Here is a 22,167-nt window from a genome sequence, read left to right as displayed (position 1 = left end):
TATGAATTGGAGTGGGTCCAGGGTGCCTGGGATGATGGTGTTGATGTGAGCCATGACCAGCCATTCAAAGCATTTCATGGCTATAGATTTGAGTGCTACAGGGCGATAGTCATTTAGACAGGTTACCTTGGTGTTTTTTGGCACAGCGTGGTGGTCTGCTTGAAACATGTTAGTAGGTATTACAGACTTGGTCAGGGACAGGTTGTTAAATGTCAGTGAAGACACTTGCCAGTTGGTCAGTGCATGCTTTGAGTACCTGTCCTGGTAATCCGTCTGGCCCTGCGGCCTAGTGAACGTTAACCTGTTTGAAGGTCTTGCTCACATTGGCTATGGAGAGCAAAATCACACAGTCATCCGGAACAGCCTCGAAGCACGCATAGAGGGTATTTAGCTCATCTGGTAGGCTTGTGTCACTCGACAGCTCGCGGCTGGGTTTCCCTTTGTAATCGATGATAGTTTGCAAGCCCTGCCACACCCTCCAAGCATCCGAGCCGGAGTAGTAGGATTCGATATTGGTCCTGTATTGACGCTTTGCCTGTTTGATGGTTCGTCGGAGGACATAGCGGGATTTATTATAGGCGTCCGGATTAGTGTCCCGCTCATTGAAAGCGTCAGCTCTAGCTTTTAGCTCAGTGTGGATGTTTCCTGTAATCCAGGGCTTCTGGTTGGGATATGTACGCTTCATTGGACCACTTGCGGGAATTCCTGTTTGAGTTTTTGCTTGTAAGCAGGAATCAGGAGAATATAGTTATGGTTAGATTTGCCAAATGGAGGGTGAGGGAGAGCTTTCTACGTGGAGTAAAGGTGGTCTAGAGTTTTTTTTCGTTTCTAGTTGCACAGGTGACATGCTGGTAGAAATGAGGTAAAACTGATTTCAGTTTTCCTGCATTAAGGTCAACGGCCACCAGGAGCGCCGCATCTGGGTGAGCATTTTCTTGTTTGCTTATGGCCTTTTACAGCTCGTTGAGTGCCATCTTAGTGCCAGCATCAGTTTGTGGTGGTAAATAGACAGCTACGAAATATATAGATGAGAACTTTTTTGTAAACATTTTTTGTGACAAAACCATCAGTAGAGTTAAAAATGTGATGGAAACCCATTGAACTTGTATTTTTTATTTGGTACATGGGAATTTAATCGCAAAAGTTAGTTTTATGTGCATTATGTCATCACGTACAGCCTTTTATCCGCAGTTTGATGGAAACATCTCTGGTGGGAAAATGTATATATTGTATTTATGCAGATTTTTTTATATTCACATGAAAGTCTGTCGCCAGTTGGATGGAAACCTAGCAAGAAATGTTGATTTCTCTCTCTGTCCTTGATCTCGCTCTCTCTCTCTCTCTCTTTCGCTCTCATCTCAGCTACTCGTGCTCGGAGGTTTTCCTCAGGTGGAGAGGAGGATGGATGGAATCAAAGTCTTAACAGGGTCAGTATGACACAATAAATGCTATTCAAAATATTGTTCATTAGTATTTGTGACTGAGAAAGCGTGGACCAATAAAAAGGAAATCATAGCAATATACATTTGATTTCATATTATTTATTTCTCAGAATGTTGTATTTCTTTAAAAAAAATCAAATGCAGAAAGATTCAGTAAATATCTCTGAGACTAGCATTACTCAACATTGCTTGTTTGTTGTGGGGTAAAAAACAAGGCTGTAAATATTTCATGAATGTTGTCTACAAGGCTAAACAGGGCTTCAGCCCCAGACATTATTCATATTGTACTGGTCAGACCATATTCCTCTCTTTCTCTGTCTATTTTACCTCTCTCCTTTTCCTTTCACTTCTCTCTTTATCTCTCTCTCTCACACTCATTCTCTCCCTCCCCCTCTCTTCCCTAGCTCCAAGGTGGTATAGGCCGTATGATTCTGAAGGAGGAGATGAAAGCTAGGTCGGGTTCCTATGACAATGACCCATGGGGCAGCGCCCGAAACTCCCGTAGCGGCAGCAAAGAGGCCCTGCACAACGTGGGCTACAACAACACTGTCAACGGATGTAAGAACACCATTATGCACTTATATTACAGCTCTGATAAAGATTTAGTACTGGTGCTAAACACCAGTCCATAAACATCACTGTCATCCTTTTATCCACACTGACATAGCATTGAGGCTAGATTGTGAATCTCAGTGTCGGCAGTATTTGACAAGCCAGTTGTTTTCTCTGTTCTCTCATGCGCATTGCTCACCCGGATCCTGGTGCTATATGAATAGCTATGGGGAAGGTGTGCCTGTCCGACCTTAGCTAGCTTCTCAGCAGCAGTGTGGAGGTGAGAGGAGGGCAGAGTGCCAGGGGTCTGAGCCAGAGAGAGATGGGAGATGAGTCAGTTAAATCCCAGCCTCTGATGGACTGACTGACTGACAAATGCTGTTATGAGAGGAGCCGCTCCATAGTGACTCAGCGGTCCAAAAATATAATATATGCCTCCCAAATGGCCCCCTATTCCCTCTATAGTGCACTGCTTTTGACCATAGTAGTGCACTACACAGGGAATAGGTTATTTAGGATGGACACCATGTAATGTACCACCTGGAAGTTATGCCTGTACGTCAAGATTGTGTATAAATTCAAGTGCGCATATCAGGTTGCCATACCTGATATGTGGTCAGATCTTCCATCCCTGTGGCTTTGGGAATTAATGTATCGGTCTCTGTACAGACAGACAGACAGACAGACAGACAGACAGACAGACAGACAGACAGACAGACAGACAGACAGACAGACAGACAGACAGACAGACAGACAGACAGACAGAGAGAGAGGTGTTGCTGTGTCCTCTCCTGCTGTTAATGAATTAGTCAGGGAGAGACAAAGTCCCCAGCTTCAAGTTGCAGCACATAAACATACCCACCTTGACACACACAGAGGTAATTGAACATTCTGTATAGTGCCTTGCAAAAGTATTCAGACCCCTTGGAATTCTTCATATTTTATTGTGTTACAAAATGGGATTTAAATGTATTTAATTGTCCTTTTTTTTTTATCTACACAGAATACTCTGTAATGTCAAAGTTCAACAACAACAAAAAAGAAGATTAATAGAAAATCAATAACTAATATAGTAGTTGCATAAGTACTCAGCTCCCTAAGTCAATATATGTTAGAAATACCTTTGGCACTGATTACAGCTGTGAGTCTTCTTGGATAAGTCTTAAAGAGCTTTGCACACCTGGATTGTGCAATATTTTCACAATATTATTTTCTAAATTCTTCCATTTCTGTGAAGATGTTGGGGATCATGTCGAGACAGCAATTTTCAAGTCTTACCATAGATTTTCAAGCATATTCAAGCCAAAACTGTAACATTCACTGTCTTCTTGTTTAGCAACTCCAGTGTAGATTTGGCCTTGTGTTTTAGGTTATTGTCCTGCTGAAAGGTGAATTTGTCTCCCAGTGTCTGGTGGAAAGCTGACTGAACCAGGTTTTCCTCTAGGATTTTGCCTGTGCTTAGCTCCATCCCGTTTCCTTTTTATCCTGAAAAACTCCACAGTAGTTGCCGATGACAAGCATACCCATACCATGACGCAGCAACCACCATACTTGAAAATAAGGAGGCACTTACTCAGTGATTTGCCACAAACATAAGGCTTTGCATTTAGGCCAAAAAGTGTATTCCTTTGTTGTGTTTTTTTGCAGTATAAATATAGTGCCTTGTTGCATACAAGATGCATGTTTTGTAATATTTTTATTCTGTGTATTTGTGTTCTTCTTTTCACTCAGTCATTTAAGTTATTATTTTGGAATCACTACGTTTTTGATCCATCTTAAGTTTTCTACCATCAAAACAACTCTGTAGCTGTTTTAAAATCACCAATGGCCTCATGGTAACATCCCTGAGCAGTTTCATTCCTGTCCTGCAGCTTAGTTCAGAAGGACAACTGCGTCTTTGTGTCTGGGTGGTTTAATATATAATCGACAGCGTATGTATTAACTTGACCATGCTTAAAGAGATAGTTAATGTTGGATTTCTTATTGTTACCCATCTGCCAATCACTGCCCTTCTCTATGAGGCTTTTGAAAAGCTCTCTGGTCTTTGTAGTTGAATCTGTGCTTGAAATTCAACACTTGACTGAGGGACGTTACAGATGTTGTATGTATGGGGGACAGAGGAAGGGTTAGTCATTCAAAAAGTGTCCATGTAACGTTTTATGTGATTTGTTAAGCACTGTAGCAAGACATGCACAATGCTGCGCATCCCAACACACACACACACACACACACACACACACAACCTTGGCCTTCAGCCCTTCTCCATGATTAAACTGCATACGAAGCCAGCACGGGAGAGAAATCCTATACACTGCGACCAACTGACCCTATTTATCTATCATGTCAGTTTATCATCTCTCATCTCTAATGATAACGCACAGGCAGGTAGAGAGCAGAGCAGAGCAGGGAGGAAACGGTGCTCTGCTGGAGATGTCAATCAGTCCCACATCCTCGTAGAGCTGAGACTGTGTCGTAGGTAACCATGTGTTTCTGGCTGCTCTGATGAAGGATGTGCACACTTACATCGAGCCTCCTCTCTCCTATCTCCTCCTTACTCATCACATTAAGTGTATGTTTACATGTTAGGGTGTGGAAACGAGAGTGAGAAAGCGAGAAGGAGAATGTGCGTTTTGTTGTGTACTGCAGGGCGTACATACATATGACTTCCCCCACTGCCCCACTCCAGTTGAAGGCTTATGTCCCTCTTCCTGTTTTATTGATGAGTCATTAAAGCTGCCGCCATGTTTAAAGGATGTTGTCATTCTCTTTGGGGAAAGTGAGAACACAACCAGCAAAAGCACCAGCCAGCCACACTGACTAATGTGATGCACATGAAAGCTTTCTTAAGGAGCCATTGATTTGGGTGTTTAACCTGCCTGTGGGGGTGCATCCCAAATCCCAAATGCATCCCAAATCCCATCCCTTTTCCCCGTATTGTGCAGTACTTTTGACCAGGGCCCATGGTCAAAAGTAATGCACTACACTACCGGTCAAACATTTTAGAACACCTACTCATTCAAGGGTTTTTCTTTATTTTTTTACTATTTTCTACATTGTAGAATAATAGTGAAGACATCAAAACTATGAAATAACACATATGGAATCATGTAGTAACCAGAAAAGTGATAAACAAATCAAAATATATTTTATATTTGAGATTCTTCAAAGTAGCCACCCTTTGCCTTGATGACAGCTTTGCACACTCTTGGCATTCTCTCAACCAGCTTCATGAGGTAGTCACCTGGAATGCATTTCAATTAAAAGTGGAATTTGTGGAATTTCTTTCCTTCTTAATGCATTTGAGCCAATACAGAAGATAGTATACAGAAGATAGCCCTATTTGGTAAAAGACCAAGTCCATAATATGGTAAGAACAGCTCAAATAAGCAAAGAGAAACAACAGTCCATAATTTCTTTAAGACATGAAGGTCAGTCAATATGGAAAATGTCAAGAACTTTGAAAGTTTCTTCAAGTGCAGTCTCAAAAACCATCAAGCGCTATGATGAAACTGCCTCTCATGAGGACCGCCACAGGAATGGAAGACCCAGAGTTACCTCTGCTGCAGAGGATAAGTGTTATTTAATAGTTTTGATTTCTTCACTACTATTCTGCAATGTAGAAAATAGTAAAAACAAAGAAAAACCCTAGAATGAGTAGGTGTTCTAAAATGTTTACTGCTACTGTAAATAAGGAATAGGGTGCCATTTGGGACTCACACGTTAATACACATATTGTTGGGAGATGAAATGGTTGTTCATCACACTGAACCCACTTTTATTTAAGTCCTCCTTGTTGTATATCTCTTGTGTTCTTGTTAAAGTCTTTGTTATATGTGTTAAGTCCTACTAGGACAAACAGTGGCATTGTTGTCTGGCATTGTTCGTACAGACCTCTTCCATCTCTCCATCCTCACTGTAATCCATGAGAAGCTGTGTCATACTATAGCTCCTAGAGCATTGTTTTTCTCGAACTTGAGGGCCGCAGCTGCTATGTGTTTGGTATCTTTCATTATTGTCATGACCCTGGATTCAAGACTGATTTGTATCAGGAGGGTCTTTTAAGAATCTGTTGAGAAACCGTTATAGGATCTTTATGAGACCAGATGAGAACACTTAACCATGCACCTCTACAAGCAGAGGCTGTATCTAACCATGTCAACCCCCCCTCCCTCTCTCCCCCCCGCTCTCTCACTCTCTCTGTCTTTCTCTCGCTGTCGCCGTCTGTCTCCACCTATATATCGCTCTCTCTGCAGCTCCTACCAGATCTCCCTACAATGCAGGCAGTGGTGAGTGATATGACTCAGTGTCCTTGTCTGTCTGTACAGCGCTGAGGGTCATCACAAGGGCACAGTACAGTTATATCAGTGTATGCAAGATGAGCTCTTTAGCCATGTCACTCATCTGATATTGATTGATTCATGTATATTACAATGTATATTACAATGATCATTACAATGACAACAAATGCCATTTTAATGAAATCAATTATGCTCATACATGATTTACACAAGGATTACAAATCATGCATGTTGCATAGTAGAGGTTAAAAATAACAATGAAATAAAAATGTAAGATACAGTACATATTCTGCTGCATAATGGCTTTTGATACAGGCTTTGACATTTCTTTGTAATGTCATTGCCCGTAAATGAAAAAGACAGAGAGAAAGACAGGGATTCTCCGTTGTGTTTGCTCTTAGCGCCCCCTGCTGTCTCTTATACAGATCTGCATGTGTTCTCTGTTAGAAATGCTAATTGCCCCATCCGTCACTGAGTGTTTCCACTGATGTGTGCTGTGTTCTGCTGGGACCCAGTGTGTGGGTGTGTTGTAGCTCACAGGCTGAACGGCAGGGATGCTTGTGTTTGCTCACTTCCAGACTCCTTCATCGCCAAGTCATCCTCGTTGCCCGGGTACGGCAGGAACGGACTGCACAGGGTGAGTTCTCTGAGAGTGGGGGGTGTGACGAATGAGGGGGGCAGGGGGGTGTCACAGGGTGTGGGGGTTGAACATGGGCCCTGTGGATCCAAATCAGCTCAAGACCAATAACTTGTGGCTATGGCCTGATGTGGGCTTTGGGTAATAATTGTACTTGTTGTCTGTCTCTTTCAGCCCCAGAGTGCGGATTATTTCCAGTACGACAGCAGCAATGTAGTGAACTGGGGAATCAGAGGTTAGCAAAAATGGGTTTGCCTTTCAATGTCATGACTTGAATACAACATACAGAACCAATGAGAATATGTATACATGTGCTGATCAGTTCTTTTTCTCTCTTTTTCTACAGAATACAAGGTAAGATGTTATGCAAATTCCGTAACAAACTGACCATCACTAAACCAAAGATAAGCTGACAGTAGAGAACTCTAGAACAGAAAAGAGGAAATTGAGCCCAATAAGAAAGGAACAGTGAGAGTGTCGTCCTACTGATCTGCTGCTATGGCTCTGAGAGGAAGTCATTCATCTGTACTTCAGAGGAAGTACAGATGAATGAATGACACGGGCAAACGTCTTTGAGTCGTTGGCAATAGGATGGGCGCCATTGCTTAGTCTGCGTCTGGTGTGAAAATCTAAACACGTTGAACGTTTTGCTCATAACCACAGTGTGCCACTCCTCCCTCAGATCTACCCATATGACGTGTTGGTAGTCACCGTAAGGGGGCGCAACCAGCCCCCCAATGACGTGGACAGAGCCAGACTAGAGGTGAGTTTCTCTCAGGTTTGTAAACATGCGAGTAATGAAAACCTCTCACTTTACGTACTATGGAGCAAGTCGATTGTATTTCTATTTCTGAGATGGTTATGACAATGTCACTCCAACAACACTAACGTATGTGTTTAATCTCTCTCTGCCAGCGCCACCTGTCTCCTGAGGAGTTCTACCGGGTGTTTAGGATGACTATGGCTGACTTTGACCGGCTGGCACTGTGGAAGAGAAACGAGCTGAAGAAACAAGTCAGGTTGTTCTGAAAGGACTGGCGTGTAGAAGCTCAGTGTAGCAGCCTGCTGGGCTTAACGTTAGAGACGCCTAAGTCCTCACTGAGAGCCATAATAACTAGTCTGGATAGTCCGCCACACTGGCCAGAGACACAGCAGAACCAGAACTAGAACCAGCATGGTTCTAGCCATAGACATATAATGCATTTTAATTCTCTGGTTCTATGGTTCCATCACATGCTCTGGGTCAGAGATACCCATCCAGTCTGAGTCTATACATCAATAATATCTCTCTGGTGAAAGAGGAGTAACATACTACTACTCCTCCCAAGCTATGTCTGTCCGTGGAAACCTACATCTGCAGAGAGGTCTAGACCATGCTAGTTCTGCCTATGCTTTCAGTATTATGTGTTTGTTTTATTATTACGAGTTTAACTATAGTTCATGGCTGTCGTGTCATGAGGTTATAGCATCTTTGAAGCCTCTTCTAGGTTGCGGGTTTGGAAAGCTCTGAGACATTGGCTTATGGTCAAGCAGGAAAGAGAACACCAGCAAACAGAACGTGCTACCAGATTAGCCTTGTCTTTGCTTTCTTTACTCGAAATATGTTGTTTCATTCACCGCCTTTTTTTTTTTTTTTACAGTGAGACTAAAACTTGTATTCTTTATAGAGCGAGGGTTCACCTCGGAGCGAAAGGCTAGATTGATATAGTGTGGTAGCCTACCGTTGAATTAAATGAGTGGATTATATTGTATGTTTACTGAAAAGCCAAAGTAATATTAATAATGTTAAGAAATTATGATTTTAATTATTTTTGTAAAATGCATAAACAGACTGAATGCATGTTTCCAGAAATGGTTCCCGTGTGAGTATGAGACCAGGCTCTTGCCTTCGTACTGAAAGTTCATTGATTTACTATACTAAATTGATGAAAAGGATCTGAACAATGTAATGTAAGTATTGGAGTTCTGGATTATTTAGTACTCTCAATTTCAATTGAACCAAAGGACATGTCATTTACAGTAAGGGAATATCATGTTATAAATGGATATTGGATTGTAATTTAGAGCTGGGATTGTATTTAGGATAACAGGTGACCTGTGAGTGACTTGTCATGGGGAGACTTGACCTGATTCTATCTCAACACATAGAGATGGAGAAAATGAATAGAGATAGAGATGAATAACATGGAATCTGAACTGCTTCTAAATACATATTTAGAAAGTGGATTGAAGGGATTGGTGTCCAGAGGTCTGGATAACAGATGAATTAGTGGTATGGATCTGAATTAGATTACAACTCAAAGGGGTTGAATGGAATCTTCCCTTAACAATACAATGTGAGGAAGGAAGGAATCGGGGTGAGGGAATTTTGTAGATGTTGAAGTGGAATTGATTTGATGGAATTGTCCTGATTGGTCTGTGTTGACGCCGGTCCCAAATGATAACCAGGGTTGCTGTGCTAAAGCTTACACTATAGTGTACATACAGTAGAACTAAGAATTCTCCTGTTGGTTTTTGAAGAGGTGACTCGTAGTTATCAAATAGATTATCCAATATTGTTGGTACATTATATACATGCAAAACTGTCCCTTTTCGTTATTTCCTGTTTCTTTTCCCGTTGTTTCCCTTTTTATTTTTGTCCCTTTTGTTATCCTGTTGTTTCCCCTTTTATTTCTGTCCCTTGTTTTCCTGTTGTTTCCCCCTTCATTTCTGTCCCTTTTGTTTTGCTGTCGTTTCCACTTTTATTTCTGTCCCTATTGTTTTCTTTCTTAGTATATACATGCAAACCTGTCTCTTTTCTTTTCAATTTTATTTGAATGGTCTGTTATGAGGTTGTGTCAGAGGAAATAATGGTTCTGATTGTTAGTGTAGGGAGCACTGCCTTTATCAGACTGTAATATTAGTCATACTGACTAGCAGTCATTTAGTATAACTACTCTTACTGCCATCTTTGTAAAGGCTGTTTGTTTTATTGATTAGTTTGTGTGTGTGTGTGTGTGTGTGTGTGTGTGTGTGTGTGTGTGTGTGTGTGTGTGTGTGTGTGTGTGTGTGTGTGTGTGTGTGTGTGTGTGTGTGTGTGTGTGTGTGTGTGTGTGTGTGTGTGTGTTTGTCACAAGATATCATAGACATTTACAATACTAACAATAATGTACAAACAGTACTTCCAGAATTCACAATCTCATCTTTTAATCGACATTAATTATAAAAGCTTTGGGCGACTTTTACATTGATGTTTTCATTTTGTAACTGTACAAAGCAATCCGCTTATTATTTATTTCCCTGTCAGACATACTGCCCAATAAATTATGTATATATTGTATTTAAATAAATTCAGTTTACATGTGGATAAATGTCTGTGTTGATTGTGCAAAGGTGATGTCATCGTGTGTAGTAGCACAGTAGCCAATAGGATTCGCTCTATATTCGCTTAGGTCCCTGTGAGCGCGAGCAGATGAGGTGAATTCGCAGCTGTGCCTCATTTCTGTGTCACTTTACGCCACGCATGGGGGATAAATCGTGTAATGCATCGCAAACTCGGCCAAAATCAATGAATGCGAAAGAAAAACCGGCTTGGAAAACACACATGGATACCAGTAGCGATAACTGTAAGTAACGGTCCTATTTCTACCATAATGGCATGCAATGAATAGCGAAAACTAGTATTGGTAACTATTGAAGGAAAGTTTGGACATATCTCTATCCCTATCTCCCTGTTACTGACATGATATATTAGTCTGATTTAGGCTATGTCATATCGCAGTAATGTAAAGTCGGTGCATAGATGCTGTGTGAGTTGAACAGGGATTAATTCATCTAGTTTCAGTGGGGTGATGCAATATGATGCTAACAGAGTCCCTGTGGGAAGCTGAGCTGGAGTATGTGATGTGGCGCGCGCCGTGTTGGCTTGCCTCGGCATCTTCTCTGCGCATAGCAATACACTGTATTTTGTGGTGGAGGGAGAAATGAATTATTTATTTCCTAAATGTTCATTTATTTTTAGCAGAGCACTATAAGAATGTTTTTAATGACTAGAAAATAAAATCAGTTGAAGTTTCAAAAGCCTCCACATAATAATACAACATTATTATCTCCATGTAGATACAAAGGTATTACTTCTTGATCTAGTTTGAATATCATTTGAATAGAAAAAGGTAAGACCTAGTTAGTAGAAAACAGTTGTATTTTTTTTCTGTGTTATTATGAATGCTGTGCACCTCTCCCCCTACTCTGCATCTTTGTCATGGACCTTGACCTTTATCGGTGTTTCCTAGTTTTTCCCTTCCTCTCACTACCTTCTGTGCTCTGCTAGTTGAAGGCCAGGCCGCTGGGATTACTATTTATGACTGGAGTGAAAACGAACTACCTTACTCTGCATCCAGGAAGGCAGTCCGTCTTGTGCCCCAACAAACACCAGGAAAGAACACTCATTACCATGCATGCTGTTTGTTTCTAGCCACTGTGTGTGTGTGTGTGTGTGTGTGTGTGTGTGTGTGTGTGTGTGTGTGTGTGTGTGTGTGTGTGTGTGTGTGTGTGTGTGTGTGTGTGTGTGTGTGTGTGTGTGTGTGTGTGTGTGTGTGTGTGTGTGTTTGAGAGAGCGCATGCATGCGAGCATGCCTGTGTGTGTGTGTATACATGCACAGCTGACTGGAAATTATTTTAATTTCTCTCCCTCTTAATAACTCATTCACAAAATAGGCAGCCATAGCACAAAGACACACATTGCTCAGTGACCTACAGTACATGTTGCATATCTAATGTGCTTTGCAATGGTATGTTCTAGCTACAGTACATTCCCTGTACTGTCTTTGCACATTTGTGTTTGGCCCACATTCTGTTCCCACAGGGTCGTTCCACCTCAAAAAGCACAAGAAAGAGGATTTCAACATCCATGTCTCAGATTGTGCTGAAATTGTTTAAAACACTATTTTGTTGAAATATAATTTGATCTCTGAGAAATTAAGCTAATTGATTGCACCCAAATTGGCTATTTTAATTTATAGGATTCATATAATATTCAATAAATATAGTGCCAAACATCCGATTTGGACCAAACTTTTTCCTACCATTGAATAAGACATGAGGAATCCAATTAAATTAAAAAGCCCCCCACAGGCCCCCCACACCCTCACCAAATCCCACCCCAACAACCAGTATATAGTATCAGTTCTCTATGTCTGACAAGTAGTATGGAGCTGTGGCTTGGAGTATTGCGTTTTCATACTATATAATGTATTCCTTGTGAATCTCGTGATGTCCTCCATGAAAGCAATTCAGTTTTTTCTTCTCTTAGAAAAAACTGTGTCCAGGAAACGGCCCGTGTGTTGTGTGTGTGTGTGTGTGTGTGTGTGGTTTATTCCTTAAAAAAAGGTCTGGATTAGTTAGACCATTCCTGGTGAAGAAGCAAACCATTAGGCTACAGCAGTTCTAATGGTTTCAATGTTATGTTCTCTAATGGTCTTCTATGGTAAAAGACTCAAACACACACTGTAGTATTTTGCAATGGTAATAAAGTTGGGTTTAATGGTAAATGTCACTAATCACACTACATATAGAGATGTTTTCTCATATTTTTATTGAAAAATGTATGACTGCCATGGAATGGTTTATAATTGTATTATTTTATTATGGTTTTCACAATATTTTGGTCACTAGCCCATTTCGCCATCCACGTTTTGGGATTGTAGGAAAAGTCTTCATATGAGCATTGCACCATAGGGATAGCCCTCTCAGAGAGATGCAATTATTCAAGGAGAGTTGGGTGGAAGCATTAGGTTGCTAAGAGAAGTACAAATTGAATTGCTTTCATGGAGGACTGGCTTGATTTGTGAAGATGACCACACAATTCATTTTCATTATCGGTTGTCTACCCAAAATACAAAAAAAATATATTGTGATTCATTTATAAATAATAATAAACACAAGAGACCAGCAAACTTTAAAAAAGGGCAAAACCTGGTACTTTAACATGGTTTAACAGGAAATACGGCAAGCAACTTTGAATGACAAATTTCTCTGAAAAGGGAAAGAAAACATCACCAGATTCACAGGGAATACAGATGCCATATCTTCATTTGATCATTCTGTTGTTGCAGGAATTTTCCTGCACAGAGGGAAATGCAAACTTGTACTGTATTTGAGGTTCAAAAAGGCTTCTAAAGTTTGCAATTTCTACTGTAAAATGTCAGACTTGATTTGCAAAAAATGGCCATTCATTATAATCTACATAATAAATCACATTTCCTGTTGCTGCAGGATTCTTTTTCTGCTGTAGCAAACTGGCTCAGATTACGATCCTACATCTGTACATTCAGGCCCGGCTCCAGGATGACATGCCTGATGGGACATTTAAAATATAACTAGAGCCCTAATAAAACAAGGTTCAAACGTATCTGAAATGTAGCCGTCAACAACCGTTGTTTTATATAATAACACAAGAAAGACATGCGCCCCACTAACACATACTGTACAAGTGTATCCGAAATGGCCTCCTAAGTGGTGCAGCGGTCTAAGGCATTGCATCGCAGTGCTTGAGGTGTCACTACAGACCCGGGTTCGATCCCTGGCTGTGTCGCAGCTGGCGCATGTACGCTGACATACCATACTGACAGTTTTACGGTGTTCCTAATGTTTGGTATACTCAGTGTATGTATACTGTATTCTAGAAATTATTCATACCTCTTAAATTATTCCACATTTTGTTGTCTTACAGACTGAATTCAAAATGGATTAAATATATATTTAATACCCCATAATACCCCATAATGACAAAGTGAAACATGTTTTTAGATTATTTTTTTTTAAATGTATTGAAAATGAAAACCAGAAATATCTAATTTACATAAGTATTCACACCCCTGAGTCAATACATGTTAGAATCACCTTAGGCAGTGATTACAGCTGTGAGTCTTCCTGGGTAAGTCTCTAAGAGCTTTGCAAACCTGGATTGTACAATATTTAAAAATGATTGAAGCTCTGTCAAATTTGTTGCTTATCATTGCTAGACAACCATTTTCAAGTCTTGCCATAGAAGTCTTGCCAAGTCAAAACTGTGACTCAACCACTCAGGAACATTCAATGTCGTCTTGGTAAACAACTCCAGTGTATACCTTGTGTTTGATGTTATTGAAGCAGACAACCAGGTTTTCCTCTAGGATTTTTCCTGTGCTTAGCTCTGTTCTGTTTATTTGTATCCTAAAAAACTCCCTAGTCCTTTCCGATGACAAGCATAACCATAACATGATGCAGCCACCACCATGCTTGAAAATATGAAGAGTGGTACTCAGTTGTGTTGTATTTTCCCCAAACATAATGCTTTCTTTCAGGACATAAAGTTAATTTTATTTTCCAAATTTTTTGCTGTTTTACTTTAGTGCCTTATTGCAAACAGGATGCACATTTTCTAATATTTTTATTCTGTACAAGCTTCCTTTTCACTGTCATCGAGGTTAGTATTGTGATGTAACTACAATGTTGTTGATCCATCCTCACTTTTCTCTTATCACAGCCATTAAACTCTGACTGTTTTAAAGTCACCATTGGCCTCATGGTGAAATCCCTGAGCGGTTTCCTTCCTTTCTGGCAATGGTGGTATTGATACACCATCCAACGTGTAATTATTAACTTCACCATCCTTAAAGGGATATTCAATATCTGCAATAGGTGCCCTTCTTTGTGAGGCATTGGAAAACATCCCTGGTCTTTGTGGTTGAATCTGTGTTTGAAATTCACTGCGCGACTGAGGGATCTTACAGATAATTGTATGTATGAGGTACAGAGATGAGGTAGTCATTCACAAATCATGTTAAACACTATTGTTGCACACAGAGTGAGTCCATGCAACATTGTTACTTGTTAAGCACATGTTTACTCCTGAACTAATATAGGCTTTTTTACTAATTTGTAAGCATTTCTCAAAACATAATTCCACTTTGACATTATCTCTCCGGGCGCAAAACCTGAAACCAAATGGGAGGGTTAGGGGGGGTGACTCGTGTCGGTGGCGGCTCCGGTGCGGGTCGTAGCCCCCCCCCCCAGACCCCGGATCCGACCATGGCGCCGGGCTGAATGACGTGCCAGGACTGGGCATCGGCACAGAGAAGGGCTCCGGCCCTGGAGCTGGGTTGGACGCCGTGCCTAGACTGGGCATCGGCGCAGAGGAAGGCTCCGGACATGGAGCTGGGTTGAACACCGCGCCCGGACTGGGCACCAGCGCAGAAGAAGGCTCCGGCCATGGAGCAGGACTGGACGCCGTGCCTGGACTGGACATCGGCGCAGAGGAAGACTCCCGCCCTGGAACAGGACTGGACGCCTTGCCTGGAAGAACCGGACCGTTGACCGTCGCTGTAGGTTCCGGACTGTGGACTGTCACGGGAGGTTCCGGACAGTGAAACGTCGCCGGGAGGTTCCGGACAGTGAAACGTCGCCGGGAGGTTCCGGACAGTGAAACGTCGCCGGGAGGTTCCGGACAGTGAAACGTCGCCGGGAGGTTCCGGACTGTGAAACGTCGCCGGGAGGTTCCGGACTGTGAAACGTCGCCGGGAGGTTCCGGACTGTGAAACGTCGCCGGGAGGTTCCGGACTGGGAACCGTCGCCGGGAGCTCTGGACTGGGAACCGTCGCCGGAAGCTCTGGACTGGGAACCGGCACAGGTGGCACCGGACTGGTGACACGCACTTCAGGGCGAGTGCGAGGAGGAGGCACAGGACATACCGGACTGGGGAGACACACTGGATACCTGGTGCGTGGAGCCGGCACAGGTGGCACCGGACTGGTGACACGCACTTCAGGGCTAGTGCGGGAAGCTGGCACAGGATGTACCGGACTGGGAAGGCGCACTGGAGGCCAGATGCTGCACCGGACCGGTGTCACGCTCTTCAGCACGCTTGTACGGCATCATTCTCATCGCTACCACCTCTATCCGGAATCTTTCATCAAATTCCTCCTCCGACTCCCAAACAGGCTCTGGCACTCTCCGCTGCTTGACCGCCAGCTCCATGTGCCCCCTCCCCCAAAAAATCTTGGGGTTTGTGGCCGTGGTCCCCGGCGTCGTCGCTGTCCTTCCATACTCCTTGGCGACTCCCGCCAAGGAAGGGTCTCGTGTCCTCTCATGTCCTCCCAAGTCCAAAACTTCCTTACCTCATTTTCACACTGCTTGGTCCTTTGTTGTTGGGATATTCTGTCACGAAATGAGAGGACCAAGGCGCAGCGTGAATTGAGTTCCACATCTTTAATACAAAGTGAAACTAGAAACAAAATAACAAAACTTACAAAGACCGTGACGACGTAGTGCTCAAACACACTAACACAAACAATATCCCACAAACACAGGTGGAAAAATGCTACCTAAATATTGTCAGGACCCGGTGCGAGAAACAGTCACTTAATAATTGGCAGAACCCAGAAGATGAGGCAGACACAGCAGTACTAGAGATGGTGGTTTAATGAAAAATGGATATCCTCCAAAATACAACGAAAAATCCACAAAGTGGTAAAAAACAGCAGGGAAAAACAAACCTCAAAAGACTACTCAAATAATAAACAAGAACAAAACCAGAGAACCTCTGGAAAATCCAACAAGAGAAAAGTCTATATAAAACAAGGCTTGGGCTGGGGCTGGGTGCTAACTTACAAACACTGAGCAAGGAACTAAGGAACACACAGGGTTTAAATACTAACAAGGGAATGACTTACAGGTGCAAACAATAATTGGAGCAAGAAAAACAAAAGGTACAAAAAAGGTGCAAGGGGGACATCTAGTGAACAAAACCTAAACAGTCCTGGCCAAAACCTGACAGAATCCCCCCCCTAGGAACGGCTCCTGACGTTCCTACCAGCCTTCTCAGGGTGGAGGACCCTGAACTGACGAATGAGGTCAGGGTCCAGTATGTCCTTGGCAGGAACCCAGGAGCGCTCCTCGGGACCGTAGCCTTCCCAGTCCACCAGATACTGCCAGGACCGCTGCACCCGGCGGGAATCCAGTATCCGGTGGACGGTATAAGCCGACTGGCCTCCGATGACACGGGGCGGAGGGGGAGGTCTGCCTGCCGGGATAAGGGGAGAAAAAACAACAGGTTTTAATAAGGAAATGTGAAATGTGGGATTGATCTTAAGGGATCTGGGTAAGTGCAGGCGAAAAGTAACGGGATTGACTCTCCTGGCAATCTTAAAGGGACCGATGAATCTCTGGGACAGCTTGCGAGACTCCACCCTTAGCGGTAAGTCTTTTGTTGAGAGCCATACTCTCTGGCCGGGGTACAGGGTAGGACCGGGACGGCGACGTCTGTTGGCTTGTCGCTGGTACTGCTGTGAGGAACGCAGAAGATTAAGACGGGCCTTCTTCCACGTAAGCCGACAGCGTCTGATGAACCTCGAGGCTGAAGGCACTCTGACTTCTGCCTCCTGGTCCGGGAACAATAGCGGAGCATAGCCAAACTGACACTCATGCGGAGACATACCAGTGGAGGAGGAGCACAAGGTGTTGTGCGCGTACTCGGCCCAAACAATGAAGGATGACCATGTGGACGGGTTGTTGGAAACCATACATCTGAGGGTGGTTTCCAGCTCCTGATTCATCCTCTCAGTTTGGCCGTTGGACTCCGGATGGTACCCTGAAGATAAACTGGCCGTGGCCCCTATGAGTTGGCAGAAGGCCTTCCAAAACCTTGAGGCGAACTGGGGACCTCTGTCGGAAACCATATCTTGCGGGATACCAAAGACTCGGAACACATGGTTAATCACCAACTCAGCTGTTTCCTTGGCAGAAGGTAATTTGGTCAAGGGAACAAACCTGGCCGCCTTAGAAAACCTGTCGATGATGACTAGGATAGTAGTATTACCATGGGACGGAGGAAGGCCAGTAATAAAGTCCAACGAGATATGGGACCAGGGTCGGTGGGGAATAGATAAAGGGTGAAGGAGTCCTTGAGGGCGGAGGTGAGAAGATTTGCCCTGGCAGCACACGGGACAGGCCTTGACGAAAGTGGCAACGTCTTCTTTTATGGTGGGCCACCAGAACTTACGCTGAATGAACTCCAAGGTGCGACCTACGCCCGGGTGACAGGTGAGGCGAGAGGAGTGCCCCCACAGAAGGACTTGGGATCTTGCTGCCTTGGGAACAAACAACCGATTAGCAGGACCTCCTCCAGGGCCCGGTTCGATGGCTTGAGCTTGTTTCACGGTATCCTCCACTTGCCACGAGATCGGAGCCACGATCTTAGCGGCCGGAAGGACAGTCATGTCAGTATCTTCTCGAATGGCAGGAGAGTAGATTCGTGACAAGGCGTCCGGTTTGAGATTCTTCGACCCGGGTCTATAGGTGAGGATAAACTGAAATTGGCTGAAGAAAAGAGACCATCGAGCTTGTCTGGAGTTCAACCGCTTCGCCTGCTGGATATACTCCAGATTTTTGTGGTCCGTAAGCACTTGAAACGGTTGAGAAGCCCCCTCGAGCCAGTGTCTCCATTCCTTCAATGCCATCTTAACCGCTAGGAGTTCACGATCCCCCACATCGTAATTCCTCTCGGCCGGGGTAAGCCGGTGAGAGAAGAAGGCGCAAGGATGAAGCTTCTTGTCTTCACCCCTCTGAGACAGGACAGCTCCAACCCCAACCTCTGATGCGTCTACCTCCACCACAAAAGGTTCATCCGCCGTTGGTAGTGTCAGGATGGGAGCAGAGAGGATGCGCTGCTTGAGTCCTTGGAAGGCCGTCTCAGCTTCTCTTCCCCACAGAAACCTTGTGTTGCCACCCTTGGTTACAGCTGAGAGAGGGGCTGCCACCGAGCTGAAGTTCTTGATGAACTTGCGGTAAAAGTTGGTGAAGCCCAGGAAACGCTGAACTTCCTTAACGGACTTGGGGGTGGGCCAATCCGCTACCGCCCCTACCTTCTTGGGGTCCATCTGGACTCGACCGGGTTCCACTATAAATCCCAGGAATTGTACTCGAGAGGAATGGAATTCACACTTTTCCGGCTTAACGTACAAATGGCTGTCTAGGAGGCGTTTGAGCACTTGTCTGACATGCTTGGTGTGTTCTTGAAGGGAGCTCGAAAAGATGAGGATGTCATCCAAGTAAACAAACACGAAAATGTTAAGCATATCCCTAAGCACATCGTTTATGAGCGCTTGGAACACAGCCGGGGCGTTGGTCAGGCCGAAGGGCATCACCAAGTATTCGTAGTGACCAGTAGGCGTGTTGAAAGCGGTCTTCCACTCGTCACCGGGTTTGATCCGCACAAGATGGTATGCGTTCCGCAGGTCAAGCTTAGTGAAGACCACTGCTTCCTGGAGCAGCTCAAAGGCTGTGGCCATAAGGGGTAGCGGGTAGCGGTTACGGTTATGGCATTGAGTCCCCGGTAGTCGATGCAAGGTCGTAATCCACCGTCTTTTTTGGCCACAAAGAAAAACCCTGCTCCCGCTGGCGAGGTGGATGGACGCATGAGGCCTGCTGCCAGAGAGTCCTTGATGTAGGTATCCATAGCAGCTCGTTCGGGAGGAGATAGGGAAAAGATCCGACCCCTGGGGGGGCAGGTGCCCGGAAACAGGTCGATGGGGCAATCGTAAGGTCTATGGGGTGGTAGTTTGGTGGCCCTCTGTTTGCTAAATACCGGTTTGAGGTCATGGTAACACTCGGGAACTCGGGACAGGTCGATGGATTCTAGAGACTCGGGAGGGGAACTCGGGGAACTTGGGAAGATACAAGTGGCTTGGCACGTAGGACCCCACTGCTTGATAGTGCCCACAGACCAGTCGATGTGAGGGTTATGGCTGTGAAGCCAGGGGTATCCAAGGACGAGAGGGAACTCGGAACACGAGGTCAGATGAAAGTTCATCACTTCCTGGTGTTGGGAAACTGAAAGTCGCAAGGGGGTAGTGACACGAGTGACAAGTCCAGATCCCAAAGGGCTTCCATCCAACGTAGTAACCCTTATGGGGTCACTTAGAGGTTCAGAGGGAACGCCATTCTCCTTCGCCCAGACACCATCCATGAAGTTACCTGCGGCTCCAGAGTCTACCAAGGCTTGAAGGGGAAGCTCGTGGTTGTCCCAGGAAAGGGTAACTGGAATGAGCAGGCGGGAGTTGGATGGATGGGAGGAGGTTATGTTTCCCGTTACAGTCCTCCCAGGCCTGCACGGGAGAGTGCCTTTTCCCTGGAGCCCGGAACACGTGGAGAGGAAATGGCCCGGTTTGCCGCAATATAGACAGCATCGCTCCCTCATCCGGCGGTCTCTCTCAGCCTGGGAGATGCGTCCAACCTGCATGGGTTCCGGTGGAGTCAGCGAGGATAAAGGTGGAGACTCGGAGCTGGGACCGATAGGAGCTAGGGTGAGAGATCTACGGTTGAGCTCTCTCTCTCTCAGACGCTGGTCTATGCGTGAAGCCAACTTGATCAGGGACTCGAGGTTGTCTGGTGGTTCCCGAGTGGCCAGTTCATCTTGGATGGTGTCGGAAAGACCCTTCAAAAAGCACACTGTGAGCGCCTCGTCGTTCCAGCCACTCGCTGCTGCCACCGTGTGGAACTGGATGGCATAGTCCGTCACGCTGCGCCGACCTTGGCGGAGAATCAGGAGCTGTTTGGCTGAGTCAGGACCGCTGGTAGGACCTTGAAACACTCGCTTGAATTCTTCAGCAAAGGTAGAGTAGCTGGCACAGCAGGGACTTTGGGCATCCCACACAGCAGTAGCCCAGGCTAGGGCTTTTTCCGACAGCAGGGTGATGATATATGCTATCTTGGACCGGTCGGTGGGAAACGACGAGGGTTGCAGCTCGAAGGAGAGAGAACATTGGGTGAAAAACCCCTTACAAACACTCGGATCACCTGAGAACCGTTGGGGAGGCGGCAGACGAGGTTCAGCCAGGGGGTTAACTGCCACGGGCACTTGAATCTGATGAACTGGAGCAGAAGCGGTTGCAGGAGAAAGTTGATCAGAAATCTGCTTTATGGAAGTCATCATCTCCGACAGAAGTTGAGAATGTCCAGCCAGTAAGGCCTCTTGCTGAACCAGAGCAGCTTCGTGACGTTGGACAGTCCCCTCGTGGTGGGACAGCATGGGAAAAAAGTCCTGGGTACTGGCTGCCTCTGGGTTCATATTAAAGGCTCAGTGTTTCTGTCAGGACCCGGTGCGAGAAACAGTCACTTAATAATTGGCAGAACCCAGAAGATGAGGCAGACACAGCAGTACTAGAGATGGTGGTTTAATGAAAAATGGATATCCTCCAAAATACAACGAAAAATCCACAAAGTGGTAAAAAACAGCAGGGAAAAACAAACCTCAAAAGACTACTCAAATAATAAACAAGAACAAAACCAGAGAACCTCTGGAAAATCCAACAAGAGAAAAGTCTATATAAAACAAGGCTTGGGCTGGGGCTGGGTGCTAACTTACAAACACTGAGCAAGGAACTAAGGAACACACAGGGTTTAAATACTAACAAGGGAATGACTTACAGGTGCAAACAATAATTGGAGCAAGAAAAACAAAAGGTACAAAAAAGGTGCAAGGGGGACATCTAGTGAACAAAACCTAAACAGTCCTGGCCAAAACCTGACAAATATGATCCCCAATTAGAGGCAATGATTACCAGCTGCCTCTAATTGGGAACCAAACCAAAACACCAACATAGAAATTTTAAAATAGAACACCCCCTCGTCACGCCCTGACCTACTACACCATAGAGAAACAAGGGCTCTCTATGGTCAGGGCGTGACAGAACCCTTTCAATGGATCCTCAAATAACTTTTTGAAGAACCTTTCGGGGTTCATTTTTTTAGCTACCCCCCTATTATTATTATTATTATCATTATTAATAATAATAATAATACGCATGACAATAACAACACTAACACAATATTTTAGTTCTCAGTGTTTATTATGATTTTAGTGGCAAAGCTGAATAAAAAAAATCTAAATATGAGGTAAACTCCGAGCAGAGCCACAATTCCAATGGGTATATCCTCTGGTGTGTTGATGTTAATGTGTTGATCCATAGCCATAGCCAGAATGATTTTGCAGTGCATGGTGATCGTACAGGTTTCGTGTTATATTAATCAGAGGTGTAGGGAGGTGAAGTCTGTGAATCCAAAAAATAGTAATTATACAGATGATTAACAAAACATGCACACGACAGAATTCATACCCTGGTTTTTGTGGTGAATGCGAATGGGGAAAAAAAGGTATACCTTGTCCATAATGTAGAGGCCTATGGGATATTCATTGAAGAGGTAAGGGAGGATGGTAAATGTG

The 22,167-nt window shown here is 44.3% G+C and overlaps 2 protein-coding genes across 11 annotated transcripts in view; both read left to right on the top strand.

Moving 5' to 3' along the window:
• LOC139583334 (actin-binding LIM protein 3-like) overlaps positions 1-10,273 on the top strand; it is a 106,239-nt gene extending 95,966 nt beyond the window's left edge. For 5 of the 6 annotated variants that reach the window (XR_011676530.1, XR_011676538.1, XR_011676535.1 and 2 more), the window contains 6 exons: positions 1,363-1,427; positions 1,847-2,000; positions 6,248-6,280; positions 6,871-6,929; positions 7,104-7,692; positions 7,845-10,273. Coding sequence is in view for 1 of the 6 variants with exons in the window: in XM_071414319.1 (XP_071270420.1) it covers positions 1,363-1,427; positions 1,847-2,000; positions 6,248-6,280; positions 6,871-6,929; positions 7,104-7,164; positions 7,276-7,283; positions 7,612-7,692; positions 7,845-7,958 (575 nt within the window). In the remaining 5 variants the exon portion in view is untranslated. The remainder of the gene's footprint in view (positions 1-1,362; positions 1,428-1,846; positions 2,001-6,247; positions 6,281-6,870; positions 6,930-7,103; positions 7,693-7,844) is intronic. The other variant, XM_071414319.1, reaches the window with a different exon arrangement.
• Positions 10,274-10,351: 78 nt separating this feature from the next.
• Positions 10,352-22,167, top strand: part of LOC139583305 (actin filament-associated protein 1-like 1) — a 44,411-nt gene continuing 32,595 nt past the window's right edge. The window contains exon 1 of one of the 5 annotated variants that reach the window (XM_071414282.1): positions 10,352-10,534. In XM_071414282.1, the coding sequence (XP_071270383.1) occupies positions 10,432-10,534 (103 nt within the window). In that variant the 5' untranslated portion in view covers positions 10,352-10,431. The remainder of the gene's footprint in view (positions 10,535-22,167) is intronic. The other 4 variants (XM_071414236.1, XM_071414227.1, XM_071414255.1 and 1 more) reach the window with 4 other exon arrangements.

Source organism: Salvelinus alpinus, chromosome 1 (genome assembly GCF_045679555.1).
Source record: "Salvelinus alpinus chromosome 1, SLU_Salpinus.1, whole genome shotgun sequence".
Lineage (NCBI taxonomy): Eukaryota > Metazoa > Chordata > Actinopteri > Salmoniformes > Salmonidae > Salvelinus > Salvelinus alpinus.
This window is presented reverse-complemented; position numbering and strand designations above follow the sequence as displayed.